This window comes from Xiphophorus couchianus, chromosome 9 (genome assembly GCF_001444195.1).
Source record: "Xiphophorus couchianus chromosome 9, X_couchianus-1.0, whole genome shotgun sequence".
In the NCBI taxonomy this organism is placed as follows: domain Eukaryota; kingdom Metazoa; phylum Chordata; class Actinopteri; order Cyprinodontiformes; family Poeciliidae; genus Xiphophorus; species Xiphophorus couchianus.
Window position 1 is genome coordinate 23663879 of NC_040236.1, and position 16362 is coordinate 23680240.

Here is a 16362-nt window from a genome sequence, read left to right on the forward strand (position 1 = left end):
ATGGCAATCACAACCATGCTAGTGTGTTGCCCAGTGGAGTAGAGACATAGTGAAAATGAAAATAAAGCTTTTAGCAATGGCAGTTCAAATAACTGAAACCAAATGTTGACAAACACTGTAAAATAATAATAATAAAATAAAGAAATTGCATATTTCTCACATTACAGGAAATTTTTCATGGTTTAGGTCAGTTTCCATTCCCAAAATATGTTCCATTTTCTTAATGGCAGAATATTCCAAGAGATTTCTTACCCGACATGCACTGAGATTACTATAAACAAAAAAATTGAAAGAACAAATGATGACGCAATGACTTGGCAAGCTTCTGATAGGCCAATTCACATCCATGTTAATTAGAGAAACACCTGTGGATGTATCACAGATACCTCAAACTCACTGAAAAATCTGAAAAACGTTGGATCTCTGCAAGTCTGGTTCATCCTGAGCTACATTTCCTAGACAATGTGGGTAAAACAACTATCTGCAAGCAAAAATGTCATTAAAATATCCAAATATTGCAATAATATGGAAGGAGATGAGCCTTCGATGAGCGTGATCATGTCTAAAATGTGTGCATCCACAGATCTGAAGCTAAAAACAGCTTCTGAAGATAAATACCTACTAATATATCTTTAAAACAGAGCAAACTGATCAGAGGAACATAGCTGTGTGGAATAAACATTAAAAAAGTATTAATACAAAATTTTAGTTATTTTTGCATAGTGAAGAGTAAACAAAATCTAAAATATCCTCATTTCTACATTAAACTGCAAAGAATAAAGTCATTTGCAACAAATGTAAAAACTAATTTTATACCATTTATTGCTATTTACAGTTCTGACAAACATTTATTTAATAGGTTGCTTAATGCTACACACAGCAGTGAAATTATTCATGGAATAAAATGTATTTACAAACTGCATGTGTATCATCACTTAACAACTCCTTTTACAGTGCAGCAACAGTAGTGGTAACCATAGAGATGGAGGGAAACCTGCTCGGAAACCCCTCACTAGGAACTCATCTTTAATCTTTCTTAAATAATTTCTTTGTTCGTTGATATACATTTTTTTTTAAAACTGAAAAGCAGCAGAAAAATAAGAGTCGTGAGAAAGTAATGTAAAATTTCCCATGTGAATCAGAGCGTTGCAAAAGTATTGAACCTCCTTGGAATTTCTAACATCTGCTAACCTTACGGTGATTATAAGTGGTAGACAAACCCAACATCGTTGATGTTTTTGAAATGGAAGGAAATTTACACATGCTTTATTAACAACAACAAAAAAAGTGTTTTGCATTTGTTTTCCACCCACTTTTCAAATTCAATCAGCTACCTTCAAATTTCACCTAATTAGCAAATAGAGTCCACCTTTGTGTGTAATTTCATCTCAGTATGAACTCAGCTGAAGGCCTCTGATAGAGATAATTAGTGAAAAAGCATTAAGGAAAACAGCGGTCAAGAATAAAGGTAGCTATTTAAAACATAAACGATATCTGGTTTTGGTCTATCCCCTAAAATTTAAGTGAAATAAGTTACACTGCATGGTTGTGACATAAAAACATTTTTTACTCTTAACGGGTGTGAATACTTTTGCAATGCACTCTTTAGTGTACCTTTGTACTTCATGGCAAAATACATTTTTGAACTGCTTTCCCAAAACAATCATTTCAATGTTTTGAACTTTAACCTCTCTAATAATTTTCTCCACACTCTTGTTCAAATAAATAAATGTCTTGGTTATTCATCGATGTGAAGCATTTGCCCTTAATTACCACAAGGTGGCATGCAAGTCCCCCATACAGGAATACATACAGTGCAGCAGCTTGAGAAAAAAAAAGAGTTTTTCTAAAAAAAACATAATAATAATTCTTTTTAAAAGAGTTCCAAAGTGTGATTGCGTAATCTCAATTTAAAAAAGCGTGCCCTAACACAAGCAGCGCCAACAATAAATAGACAGGAGATCAGCGGCCCGTCGACCGAGGCTCAGTGCAAAACAGTGTAAACGTTGGTCCCACACGGCGGAGGCTCTGGTGGCGCTGGCGGAGTCTTTTCACTTCTCTCTGAGAAGGTACAACACCACGGCCTTCAGGTAATGTCCAAACGCAAAGGCAGCGGACACCAGCCAGTGGGAGTACAGGGTGGGGCCGGTGTTCACCACGCACTTCGTGATGTCCGCCTGCAGGGAGACAGAGATCTTTAAGAGACGTTTTGGAGGAGGACGTGGACAGAGGCAGGCGGCACAGACGGGATTCACATCAAACGTCAGCGAGGAGGATCAGCCAGCTCTGTCGGGATGAAAATAATTTAGAACTTTACGTGGCGTAACGGACAGGACACTGACTTGAAGCAAAATCGTCAGCTCTGGCTGGTCACTGTGCTTTGGAAAACTTTTCACCCAACATTAGAACCATAAACTTCAGTTTGTATACTGGAAATTTGCATGTTAGACAACATGACAAGCTTTTCCATGTCATGTCCTTCCACCCCCCCAAAGAGCATTAACCTCTGACCCAACTTGCAATACCTACATGCAGTGCTAAAAATCAATGCAAACAAGAAACATCCAGGTTTTTTTTTTTAAATAAACTATTCAATAATACATTCATTTAGCATAAATGCTGCCTCACACTGTCTGATTTTAGATGCCGGAGTTCTGTGGCGAAAAATGGTATTATCAGATAATATCTTATGACTTTACTACCAGAAAATGCACCTTTTCATCACAATCCCCTCTTTTTATTATAAGAAGATATGTAATATTTAATATTGACATCAATTTTTAATTTATTCCCACGGTTTTTATGGCTATGGAGCTGATGTACGGTTCCTCTGGTCTTTGTCTTGTCAGAAACTTTTCCATTTCTTGCTGGCCACGCTAGCTCGGGCTGCAAAGCAGCTTGATGAATTTGACAGGCAGCCAATCAGAAAATGAGCATCAGAAATAAAGTTTAGATCTATTATTTTAAATGAGATTTTATGAAAAAGATTGAAGAACAAAACAAAAATCATGATGAAAAACGTAAGATTGAAAAAAAAAATGACGGGATTCAGGTTGTTTATTATTATTATTGCATTCCGCCCCCCTTCATCTTCCCTCCAACCTCTTGAAGCCACCACAGCGCCCCCTGGCGGCCTCCACTTTGAAAAACCGCATTAGACCAAAGCAAAGAAAGGTAATGATGCCGTTTGTTCACTAATGTTCTCTTACAAAACTCTGAAAACGTGTGCCACATTCCACACTTTTCTCTCTCTTTTTTAATGAATTTTCAGTAATGCTCTTCCTAATGTTGGTCTGTCACATACAATCTTAATGACAAAATGTGGAAAAAGTTAAATGCTTACAACTGCTCTACCAAGGCAGCTTACAGAACTAGTTTGACAGAGAGTGACATACCCCAGGCAGCACGGCGCAGCATCAGCCCTGACACTAAACACGTCTCCCTCCTCAGATCCCCCTCCGCCTGCCCGCCTCTCTGTGGAAAACTTTCTGGGTCTGGTTTGGCGCTCCGCTCAAAAACAGGCCGCTCCCCTCTTTTGAGCTTGTGAGGTCAGAGGCACAATACGGCGCTCATCATTTTGTCACACTCCACTTCTCCTCAAAACACCGCAGGCATGCGAGCCGTGGTTCTGAGCAAACAGCCGCCTTTCCTGCAAATGCAGACAGAGGCACATCGTCGGTCGCTCTTCGCCCGCCGTGTCCAACTCTGTTGCTGGAACATTGAAACACACTGAAACAAACGGGACTATTCCCTCTACCTTATGTTTATCTAAAGAAGGAACTTCTTGTGAATCCACTTTCCCACGATTCAAGACGTACAATGCAAAAGCTAGGATTTATACTTGCGTCTTTCATTTCCTCTGTAATTTCGTCTGTGTAAAAGTTATCCATAGGTTTTGATCAATCAGCTGCAGATGTTAGCTCATTATCAACGAGAATACCCAGAAGCAGCGGAGCAAAGAGGAGGTTTGCGGCAGAATCAGCGTGAATGGTTCCAGATGGAAACGACATTAAATAAGAACGTAGCCAGCGAAACAAAGCTGCTGGTGGTTCAGGACATCCTGGAGATCAGAGTATTAGATCAAATAGAAATTGCTCAACACTAGCAACAGTGTTGCTAGTGTTTGGGTGGGGGTGCAACTGCAAGCACTTTGAGGTGTAGACTTTTTGGGGAATGGCCTTGTAGCAAAAGAGCAGCAGAGAAACCACTTCTTTCCCAAGAAAGACATGAAAGGACAAACAGTTCTGCACACAGATGGGCAGCTGAAGCCTGGTGCAAAGTTATCTGGTACATAAAAGAAAACAGTCAAAGGAACAGCAAGATCTACAGGATGCAGCCTACATCAGGGTACCCTCCCAATAATGAAGAATGGGATCATAAGTCTTCAGAAAAGAATTTTCTTTCAACATTCCCGGCATATTTTGGTGATGAACCACACATTGTGTCGAGCTTAAAACAATCCAGATTGCCAAAGACCTTAACATTAAGCATTTTGGATGAGGAGACTGGTCTGGCTTCGGACCAGAGCTTGGTCATTTTCAGGTCAGTACAGACTGTAAACACAACACACCTGGCGCCAATACAGCAAGACTCTTTGTTGTAAAAGCTGCTTTTAAATGAGACTCAAAGTTAAACAATGCCAGTGTCTGAGGTGTAAGAAAAAAAAAAAGAAAGTCGGAGAAAGTTCATAGGTGGATGATGATATTCGAAAGGAAACTATTGGCACATGCTAGATTAAGGCAGAGATCTAAAGGAAAGGAATGAACAGAGCTGTAGTGATGCTAGCTAAATCACTAATACTGGTTGCTAAACAGACATAACATTATGACCACCTGCCTTATAGAATATATCTCCTTCATTTGCTGCTAAAGTATTGACTTAATTAAACTCCTGAAGCCAAATTTGGCCACAAGATGTTGGCTGTAGATCCTTTAGGTCCCGTAAGGTGCAAGTTGGGGCCTCCATGCATGGGATTTGTTTAACCAAAAAAAAAAAGAATAAATAAAAATCACTGATTTTAAGTTATCTTCTTAGATACTACTCAATCTGAAAACAACCAAAAGATGCTAAAGTTTCCACTGAGATTCTTACGTCTTCTGCTTCTACAGAGTCAACTTTAATGGAAAAATATGTTCAGTTTCTGGCTACTGAGTCCCACCAATTAATACAAATCATGATGGAGACACAATCTGTCAGTTCTCCTGATGTTAAGCCTGAACGAATTAATTAATTAACCATTTAATATTTTGAATTCTTTTTTTTACTCAGAAATCAGTGTTGGCAGATCGAAGCTTTACTAAATTGTGATCGGTGCATCTCTCGAAATGGGTGAGTGTCTTCCTTACCCATCCTCCTCTTTTCTTCAACCAGGGGGTCAGACTCTTGCGGACAAACTCCCCCATGCAGTCCACGATGGTGTGAACCATGGCCGGATGACCATGGCGCACACAGTCCACTGCCAGGGCTCCCGCCACGGCGTACAAGGAAACCACCTTCCCCCACGTCACTCCTGAGCCACACATGCGCACACACACACACCCGTGCACACACACACACACACACACAGACACATGAGTTAGAGCTCAGAGCAAACTGCACTGAACGATCCCTTGAAGGGCCACACTCTAATGTGCAAACATGTTGAGCGATGACGATCATTTAAGGTTGGAAGCCGAAACACAACACAACAGCGTGAGGGTTCTGCCGAGGTTCAGATCCGCAAAAATGGGTCTTTTTGCGGTTTTCCCACTGTGGTACAGAGGCAAAAGCATCCCAACACAGAAATTAATGACAGCATGCGGACAGAAAGTCTCACTACATTAGAGAAGCAGATCCTTTTATCAGAGCAGCGTTCCTGTCAAATGCCGCCACGCCATTTACAGTCAAAGTTTCAGACTATTTCTGTGGTGTTTATATATCCAAGACAACCAAAAGGAGCCACAGCTCTATCCAAAGTCTGTCCCTGCCGTCTCTAGAAGCTCCTAAAAGCAGATTGAGTTTCTCTTTATTGGTGGGATCTGGACTTTCTAACACCGGTGGACATCTGGAGAGTTTTGAAGAAACTCTCCGGAGTTGATCATTTTGTTTTTCAAGCTAACAAATGATGAAAGAGGTCCAAGTGAGGCATAACATCTTATTTAACGTGACAAGTCACATTTATGTTTCATATCTTTTTTTCTTTCCTTTTGCAATACATTTTTTGTGTGTGTTGCTGACTTTTACTGAAGTGGTTGTTTTCTACACGTCTCTATCGGTTCCTCACATCTTTGTGGGAGAATTTCGACCTGAACTTCCTTTAAACGTTGCTTCAGTTTATTGAGGTTTGTGGGCATTTCTTCCTGCGCAGCTCTCTTAAGTTCTCAGTACAACATTACTGTCATTGTTCATTAGCTGCATTGTGCTGGGGACTATTATCATTCTGCTGGAGGACACAGTTTAGGCCAAGCTTAAGCTAAAAGACAAATGACCTCACATTTGACTCTAGAAAACCTAGAAGGGAATCGTCAACTGAGTTGTTGTAAAGGTGCATAGATCATGTGGCTGCGAGCCGAGCCGTCTTGCTCGATAGCTTGTTTTGAGTTGTTTGTAACAAAACTGCGTTATGGTTTTTGCATTGTGGCAAAATATCTTCACACTGATCTCATCTGCCAAAATGGCCTAAGTTACAGTGTTGTGTTCCTTCCAGAAAGAAAAGAACTTCTCTAACATTACTACTGATGTAAATCCTGCTTGGGATTTTAGCAATTTCTGAGTTTAAAAGGAGTTTGTACGACACATGATCATTTCTAATCTCGAATGCTAAAAATGTGGATGAGATCATTCTACACCAGGGGTGTCCAAACCTTTTGCAACACGGGCCAAAAGCATCAACTGAAGAGTACTTGTGTGCTAAAAAACGCAACAAAAACACATTTTTTTAAAAACTTCATCACAAACGTTTGGAGAATCTGTTTCCTGCCCAACAATGAACATGAAATATGAACAAATAAATGTATTTTTCTGTAGGAAAGGAAAGTGTGAATCATTGTACATCCAAAACATCAAAAGGTTTTCACATTTTCCTTGTTGAAAGGAAGTCAGCCAGTTTGCTTCTTTACTTTAGACTGCATTGAAGAAAATTGAACAAGTTAGTCTATTCTCAGCTATAAAAACATGATTCCTATTATAGACAGAAACGGTTTTACTCTGCGTTCTAGTTGTACTTGGAACTGGGAAATTCTGACTGGGAAGTCGGGGGAAAAAAATCAACTGGAACCGAGACCAACTCTAACTGCCCTCAGCTACGACTTGTAAAATGGACTTCATGTTTCAATATGGCCGCTCCTAGCATCAACAGTAGTAAGCTTTGGTGGCAACATTGTTTATTTTACGAGATGCACATGCAAGACTTGGCAATGTTACATGTGGCGCCTGTAGCTCTAAACTCAACAAATGAAAAGCCGCGTTTGCTTACTGAAAGTAAAGCTTAAAATGATGTTTGTTAGAGATGCTAACAGTGTTTACGGGCGTCGCCATGTTTACTATAAAACGCTGTTAGCCCCGAGTTCCCACTTAACTGGAACGCAGCTTTACAGAGCAACTACGCGTTGACAAACTCAAAAGAGGAACCGCAGCTTCTCTAGCTAGCTCCTCGTGCACTTCAGCATGGCGCTAACCAGCTAAATGCTAACGCTTACAGGTGGCACCATTTCATTTGTTTATTTCATTAATTCCCTTATGAGAATCAGTGAGAGTGAGGCTAAAACTGAAAATGTTATTTTTAGGGTCAAACCAACGAGGAAGGATGCTTATAGCGGTGCAGATATCTTTGAGTCAAGCTCACAGCAAGCAGACAGGAACTAAGAAGGAATGACTTGGCAAGTTTTATGAAGGATTCCCCCCTCACTCCTCCCAGATAGTCTGTTTTTTTTATTTTTTTATTTATCTCTGCTAAACAAAGCGCAGTGTGACGTTTGAGACCAAACTCTCGCGGATGAGGCATTTGCGGTCGTGATCTCCAGCTGCTCAGGACTTCCTCTCGACACAGTGACTCGTCTGAGCCCATTTGCTGCACGTTCGCTGTGCGTTCATGGGAGGACTGGGCCATCGATTAATCACTGAATGGAATTCGATCATCACTTATCCTGACCATTAGAGCATTCTTGAGTAAATGTAGCTAATCTCAAATTGGACCAGACTAACCTGATCCAGCCCAGATAACCTGTTGCAGCTCATCTCTTTGTTATACTCCCTGAGGAAAAGAAGCCAGCTGAGAGCCATGCCTGAGCTTCTTGAGTGGGGTCCAAACTGTCTGTAACAATCACAGTGTCTGATAGCGTTTTACCCTAATATGGGCCGAAGGTTTTCCACTGAAATTCCTTTCCTGGCAGGGAATAAAAGAAAGAGAGAGAGAGAGAGAGGGGGGGGGGGGGGGGATCCTGGGTTCAGATGAAAAGTAATGCTCTAACTTTCAAGTGGGTTTTGTTTTGCTCAGTGAAAGTTGTGAATCCGTTTTACAACTACTCAAAAATACACAATGAGAGAAGTAGAAAGAGTTCCCCATTTGCTCGGTATCTTCATTGTGTTTGCCTGAAACTCTGAGCTTCCTCCCTTCCAAAAGGAGCTTCTCTAAATGGAGAAACATCTCTTCACCATTACTGCTTTGACATCAGCCTGCCGGCAAAGTTCAGTGCGTCTTATTGTGATTTTGCGACAAGCGAACCCAAAATGATGTAAAATAGAGAGGTGGAAGTGAAAAAATGTTTGAAAAATGTGGCATGGATCCATATTCAGCCACCCAAAGTGAAAACTTTGTGGAACCAGCTTTGTTCTGTATTCACACCTGAAGATCTGTTATACAGCTCTTATAGCTTAATTAGAATTTTGTTTCTTTAGGGATGCCCCGATTCCAAACTTTGAGCCGATATCAATGTCCGATACCAATACAGCTGTTATGGCCGATAACCAATATGGGCCATAACAGAGGGGGATTGGTAATATCACATTGTCAATCCCCCTCCCCCATAAATACATTCACAATTATAAACACGGTCATTAATATTAAACCAATTCTATTGATCGGACCAATACTGGTATGTTTAAAAAAAATAACTAAAATTAGCTGATACCGATATGTCATGCATCCCTATTTATTTTTTGCTCTTTTTTTTTTTTGCAAAATAACTATGGGAGTCAAACTGCCATGAGAGCTCGTCATCAATATTGAAGGCATACTGCCATTTCTTAATTGAATTTTAGGGTTGGAACTTTAAGTAGGACATCCTAACAAGACGTAATCCTTTGGCTCCACAATTATGCACTACTTTAAGTTGGTCTACTGTATAAAATCCCAGTAAAACTCACTGTGCAGCAAAAGGACGACCCACCTGTTGAGAAGATGTCCGCAGCGACAGCCATGAAGGCGTCGGACACCACGCCCTCCACCGCCACCGTGATGTTCAGCTGCCGGGCCACATTGCGGTAAACGTTGGGACGGAGGTACTCCAACTCGTCACCTGGTCGGAACAGAGCAATCTGAGTTCAGTCGGTCCATCCTCTCACCGCCTAACACACAGGTAAGGTTGGATTTCACAACATATGTAGATTTAGATTTTAAAACGTGCACGAAAGCAAAGAAACTACTGGAGCTGAACAGCTAGCATGAGCAAATGCAATGGTGGTCAAGTGGCTTTTGATATACAGTACAGACCAAAAGTTTGGACACACCTTTTTATTCAATGAGTTTCCTTTATTTTCATGACTATTGACATTGTAGATTCACACTGAAGGCATCAAAACTATGAATAACACATGTGGAAATATGCACTAAACAAAAAGTGTAAAACAACTGAAAATACCCCTTATATTCTAGTTTCTTCAAAGTAGCAACCTTTTGCTGTGATTACTGCTTTGCACATACTCTGCATTTTCTTGATGAGCTTCAACAGGTCGTCACCTGAAATGGTTTTCACTTCATAGGTCAACCTGCCCTGTCAGGTTAATAAGTGGGATTTCTTGCCTTATAAATAGTCATGAAAATAAAGAAAACCCATTGAATTAGAAAGGTGTGTCCAAACTTTTGGTCTGTACTGTATATATATAATATATATATATATATATATTCTGCAACATTTGAGTTGCAACTCTGCTAAAACTTTTCAATCTGTCTTTTGTGGGAATATTTGTGGTTTGTAAAATGAGGGAAAGTGAAACTATGCTAGCATCTCTCTTCAGCAGTCACATGATAGTAGCTCTATATGTATGAACTCGAAACACACAGTTTAACCCTTAACCGAACAACTTGTCTGACAGCCGGAGGATGGATTTTCTTCTTACTTCTTACTTCTCTTGGTGCTGACTGAAGCGATAGCGATAGCATAGGCTGTACTGTAGGTGCTAGCATGATGCTAACTGGAGGAAGTGGGCTCATTGTAAATCTGCCGCAAGGTCATTTTTAGCAATTGAGGCAGCAAGCTCTAAATATGATAAAGAACTAACTAATGTTTTTATACATAGATGTAATAAGAAATGCAGGTTTTCACCATTTTGTTTTTGCAATATTTGCATTGAATTTTTACAAAGAGTAACACTAAGAGTACCAGTAGTGGGGTTTTAGATTTGTTTCTTTGGAAATTATGTAGAATCTGTTTGCTTTCTTTTCCACAAATAAGCAGAAAAGATTCATCCTCTTTTTACTAAATTTTATGTTTATTTTAAAATCAGAAAAAAAAGGATAACATTTTTGTTGTTAAAGAAGACAGCAAAATAGGGAAAGTTGTGAAGTTGTCTTTTTTCAAAAACATTTATGGCTCCAAAGTTTTATCTGGCTGGCCTGAGAGCAGAAATGTATGGAGCTAAATTGGATCCATAAAGTTTGTTCCAGAGAAAAAAAAATTGAAACAGATTTTCTTTTCTTTTCTCTTTTTCTCCAGTTTCAAATCTCTTTTTTTCAGTTTTGAAACTTCTTTCAATTTCATTTTTTTTCCTTTTGAACAAACTTTATGGCCCCAATTTAGCTCCATAGAAATGACTCTGTCACAGGCCTGTTTGATTTTTATACCAACTCAGCTTGGTATAAAACGTAGCCATTGCTGTTTGTCCTGATCCTCTTTGCGAACCGCATCATTTTATTGATGCCAAATTTTCCTGAAATCGATGGGATTTCTTCGCCTCACAGAAAACAAGTAAACACCGTTACAGGAGGAATTTAGCTAAAAACAGGTAAATAAAGCGGAAAAACACATCAGTGATGAGTTGCCCAATCGGTTGTCGCCAGAGGCGTTCTTTAGGAAGCGAGATTTCATCGTGATCAAATACTTTATCACACAAAATGTAGAAGAAAAACTAACCACAGCACACTGTTCTATGGGATAAAAAAAGAAGAGTAAATGGCTTTGCAAAACGGGGAATTGAAATGTATTCCAGGTAAGTGTAATTTGTTCAGGGGATTGCAGCAGCAGCCAGACCTGCCCATCCAGTCTACCTGCTTTAAAGGCAGATTCAGGTGAAGGACTGACTAAGACATGATGAGCCGCCTGGACCATCAGTCTGAATGATCAGACGCTCAGGTGAGCGGCAGTCACAGAACATGTGACCGATCCAGGAAGGGCGCCAGGACTCAGCTCGGTTAATTATCGACTTCAAAACGCGGTGAATCAATGTGGATTTTCTCGCCGTTTATCAGTTCGCCGTATTACTTATCCTGCTGAGAGGCCCGAGATGACAGATTTCAGGGCGGTACTCATCTCCAACGCAGAAAGGTGAAGATTTTTAAAGGAGGTTGAAGTTTTCTATCAAAATCTGAGGGCAAGTTTCCAGCACTAAACATGATTCACACACACTCACACACACATGGCTTCAAGTGAATTTCCTATCCTAAAACGGAGATGGAGTCATAACCACAAAACGTAAAGCAATACCTTAACCAGAAACAACCTGGTCTACTGTATGTTTTGTTCTGCATTGGGAAATTACTCCTGAGGAGAAAGGATTGCATAATCCCGTTCGTTAAGACAGAGATTCCCCTGAAGAGGTTTCACTGGAAACTCAAGGAGTTCCTCTGATATGTGACTCGAACACAACTGGATTCCACTTGACTTTATTCGCCAGACGTGCCTTCGCCGACGTCGGCTTTTTTTTTGTTGATTCTTTGAAAAGGGGAACGCAACATGAACGATTAGTATTTAAAAAAAACCAACAACAACATTGTAATCTGCGTTTTGTCTCCATGATCTAACTAATAAAAATGTGGAATACGTTACTAGATGCTCAAAATAACTCATAATTCTCATCTAAATACAGACTTTACCGCCACTAACAGAGATCGTAAGCTTTAAACATTCCCAATCCAAGAAATAACAGTTGAAAAGACGCAGATTGATTCAGCGTACAGATCTAAGGCAGGAAAAAAAACCCAAAACATCACCAGCAACCAAGATGCAGCTTTAATCCACTGGAATATATTCACATCCAAACCACTCCTGGTGCTGTGTGGCTGAGTTGAGGCTCATCGATCCCCCCTTCTCTCTTATTGGACAACAGTCAAATAAAGTTCCAAAACAATCATTTTTATACAGTTTTTAAAAGATCTTCTTATCCATCTGTGGTCATTTTTAGCTTTTATTAACTTAAACTGGACTTTATTTTTAGAACAATTAGTGTGAATTTAGGGGAATTCATTACTTAAGTCCCTCGTCTTGTGACTTTTGTCTGGTCCAAAAGTGTCTGAGGTGAAAACATGTGAGCTCCACCTGGCGCCTCCAGCAACCCAGCAGAGAATAACAAACGATCGGTGTGGAGGGGGAAAGCATTTTTTGTTTGTTTTGTTTCTTTGGCAGGTGAGATGAGGTCAGACAGAGGACCAATCAGGGAGCTCGAATGGGCGACCGCCGCTCAGGACATCCCGAAACGACGCCTCACCTGGTGCAAATGGTGAACACGATTTCACATCAGAGAACTGAATCATATTCTACCTCTGAGCTCCTCCTGTTGCGTTTCAATCAGCGTTTTCTTACGTCGCGTCGCAACTTTGGAGCAAATCGCCAGCCGCGCGGATTTCTGGAAATATGGCAAAGCAGAAGCTCCTCCAATCGAGTTTGTTCACATAACACAGGCTTAAAATAATTGATTGTTTGTGCGTTTAGATGTGATTGGTCTATTTGACTATTTTTGTTTTTTTCAAAGTCATGTTTTGCGTTGCTACATGATGAATTTTAATATTAATGTTTCGGAAAGAAGCATTTGTAGCTACAGCCTGGTACTCAGTCAGTGGTTAATTTGTGTTGTACATTGTCAAATTTTTTCAAAATAAATTAACACATGGAGTAAGGAGAATGGCCTCATAACTATTGTGTTGAACTATTAATGGGGGAGGAGATTTTTTTAGGTAAACACTTGGACAAAAAGACATGAGAGAGCCTCAGACAAATGTAAATGTTCTGTCAGGTAGCATATTTTACATACAAACATAACTTTAAAGTGGTTAATATCACTAGCAGTTGTTCATTATACTTTGAAGACTTTGTAGCTTCTGGTAAATTAAAAACAGCCTACTTGCTAATAAATAGGCAATCCATTATCAAAGAATAAAATCCTTTAGAATTTTTTTTTTTACTAGTGAGGCACATTTGGCATGATATTTTTATTCTTTCTTATAATGTGCTGCTGACATGTTAACTGCATAAACATGACAATATACGTTTCTGGAAGGACATGCTATAGGGTATACAAACATGGGATTCAGCTTTGTTGGCCATCTTTTCTTCTAATCCCTCTTTTCCAGACAACTGAGATTAGAGTTCATCTTTTTCCTCTTGCTTTTTTTTTTTTTTTTTTTTTTTTTTAAATTTCTCCACACGTCTATTTAAAGTTTTAATATAGTTTTCTTCCAGAGTGAAAGTTTGTTGTGAAAAGTTGTCCTTAGCAACTCGGTAACGTTTTTCTCCCCCTTTTAATCTAATTTTTATAGCATAAATGCAATGTACCATATTGATTCCAGTTCCATCAGTTGGATTTCTGCAGAGGATCCCAGATGGATCCCGACCAAAACTTCTGCAGGAAGCATGACGGACTCACCCAGCCACTGAACCACCAGGGACACCTCCGCCAGCTTTCCTCCGGACGCCGCCACTCCCTGCTCAGGTCTGGACCAGCCGATCCCGGCGCGGTTCAGCCTGGAGTGGATGTAGTCCCTGCACAGCGCTTTAGCCTGGGACACCAGCTCCTTGTCGGTGGGAGACCGGTCGAACACCTCGGCCGCAAACACGGAGGAGCGCCGCAGCATCTCCATGTCCCCGAGCGTCGCAGCCGCCGCCGCCGCTCCCTGCGCGGCTTCAGCAGATCAACGCCCCCCTCTCCCCGCTCTCACCCTCCACCGCACCGCGGATCTCCTGCTGCTATTATCAGATAGAGACTTGCGGAGATTATCCTGCAGAACAAACACGCGGATTAGGTTGTGGGTTGATAGCCCGGATAAAGCGCAGAGCTACTGTCCCAACCAATCAAAGTTTACAGGGGGGATAAGAAATGATCAAGAGCTGGAAAAAGAAACAGAAAAAATTAACAGCAGGGAAAAAGTTCTGAATTAATCAATGAAGGCGTTCTAATATTAAAACAAGCTGCACTTACCTAAAAAGAAAAATATATATAAAATACGGAGTCCAACGGTATTACGCAAAGAATAATGATAAATAAATAAAAATCTTGTAGCAGAGAAGTGAATCTAATGACGGAGTTGTTGTTTTTAAGCTGGAGTCAGTCTGAGCCTTAAAATTAATAAATAAATAAATAAATAAATGCTCCCCTGTTCGCAGACTGACGGGCTTTCCTTCTAAGGGCACTTATTGTGGAGTCCAAAGGCGGAGATAAGCAGCAACTATAAGCCCCGCCCATCGGCACCTCCACACACACACACACACACTCTCTCAAAGAAACTCGTTAATTATTAACAAGCTTTATGACAGGTGGAGGCCACACTGATTGTTAGTTTCCCTCTTGCCTAATAAGAGGTAAAGCTTCTGCTCACCCGATCATGGCCTTTAATGGATTTTCTCCTCCATTTTGTTGCATGGTGGTTTTTCGGAATCCTCCACTGCATGGAGGGTTGCGCGTCAGTCTCGCGTTTTGCCGTTTCTGGAGCTCCACCTGGGTCAGTATCATAACAGTTAGCCACTTCATCCCAGTTTTATTGGATTTCACATGCAGCGGTGTGGCCATCTTCACTGACCTAATTATCCATCGCTGCTTAGATTGAGCTGGCTACCGATTTCTGGCGTAAGGAATGCAGCAAGCCTTATAATCTTAACTGTTCAATTCAAGCCCCTAAGTTTGAGTAAAAAAAAAAATGCATAATTCAAGCAATCAAAGGCGTCACAAACAAATGTGCACATCTTGAAGCCGTCCCATTGAACAACACCCTGCTAATGAGGTTTCGTGCGGCCTCCTTGTTTGGAAGGAAAACACGCTCCAGTCTGGCTGCGATTACATCCACACCCACTTCATGCCACAGCAGAAACCTGTTGGAGCAGATCTCCCAGGCTGCACTGGTGCTTCTGGGGGGGGGAAAAGCCACTTCCTCCCGCTGGCCGCTGTCAGGACATGCCAGAGGAATGCCCTGCTTTGTTTATGAGTGGCTGACATCAGATGCCCTGACAATCCCGTAGAGGCAAAGTTCAGCCGTAACTGGAAGATTATTCACAGAAGAATATTTTACAGCGGACACAGCAGTGAAGGGTCTCTCTAAAGAAAAAAAAAAAAAAAAGGGTACACGCCCCTGCGTCTATGTAATAAAATGAGACCAAGATGAATCATCTCAAAACCTTACCCAGCATACATTATGACATTCATCTTGCAACTGACAAACAAGCAACTACAGGAAGGAACTGCAACCTTTTAGCGTGAACGTTGTGGAACTGTACACACAGACCAGGCTTGTCCTTGCAGGCGCTTGTGGACTTGTGCTAATCCTGATGCTAATGCTAGCAGAAAAGTTAGGAATCAAAGGGATTCAGCTTATCCGTCAGGTTCCACAGTGTTGTACTGAATACAGGCCATGCCATTAGCAAAGGTAGTCACCGAAGTTAAGCTTGATATTTCTCCAAAAAAAATATGAAGAGGTGATGCTGAAACGTCTTCAAGATGCTGAGAGCATCACTGACGGAGCTGCAAGAGAATCCAACAGGTTGTGTTCTGCATGTGGCAAATTCACTTCAGAAATACTCTGTTCCAATGGTAAATTAAACGTTCATGGTTCTCCTGTAATGATGAGTTGTTTCTCCACCATTACCACATTCAGCCGCGCAGTCACGAGTTGATTGACAGCGCCAAGACCCTCCTCCAGGCTCTGATTGGTTGTTTTTGACTAGGTGTGGTGCATTTCTTTAGAAA

General features: G+C 40.9%; 1 protein-coding gene across 2 annotated transcripts; it reads right to left on the reverse strand.

Annotated features, from left to right (window-relative positions):
* Positions 1-798: 798 nt before the first annotated feature.
* On the reverse strand, positions 799-14840 carry boka (BCL2 family apoptosis regulator BOK a). Of its 2 annotated transcripts, none has more exons than XM_028028358.1 (5): positions 14605-14833; positions 14053-14404; positions 9366-9494; positions 5346-5509; positions 799-2177 (listed from the first exon to the last, which is right to left on the reverse strand). In XM_028028358.1, the coding sequence occupies exons 2-5, from the start codon at positions 14264-14266 to the stop codon at positions 2052-2054; spliced, it is 633 nt and encodes a 210-aa protein (XP_027884159.1). In that variant the 5' UTR covers positions 14267-14404; positions 14605-14833; the 3' UTR covers positions 799-2051. The 2 variants fall into 2 exon arrangements, with proteins under 2 accessions (XP_027884159.1, XP_027884160.1); XM_028028359.1 differs by having other exon boundaries at positions 2163-2286; positions 14605-14840.
* Positions 14841-16362: the final 1522 nt, after the last annotated feature.

Bases quoted from the DNA above. Each gene is read 5' to 3' on its own strand.
- boka (XM_028028358.1), bottom strand. From the start codon at position 14,266: ATGGAGATGCTGCGGCGCTCCTCCGTGTTTGCGGCCGAGGTGTTCGAC. The intron at 9,495-14,052 runs GTGAGTCCGTCA...TGTTCCGACCAG, and splicing joins CCTGGTGGTTCAGTGGCTGG to GTGACGAGTTGGAGTACCTC. The intron at 2,178-5,345 runs GTAAGGAAGACA...GTCTCCCTGCAG, and splicing joins TGAAGAAAAGAGGAGGATGG to GCGGACATCACGAAGTGCGT.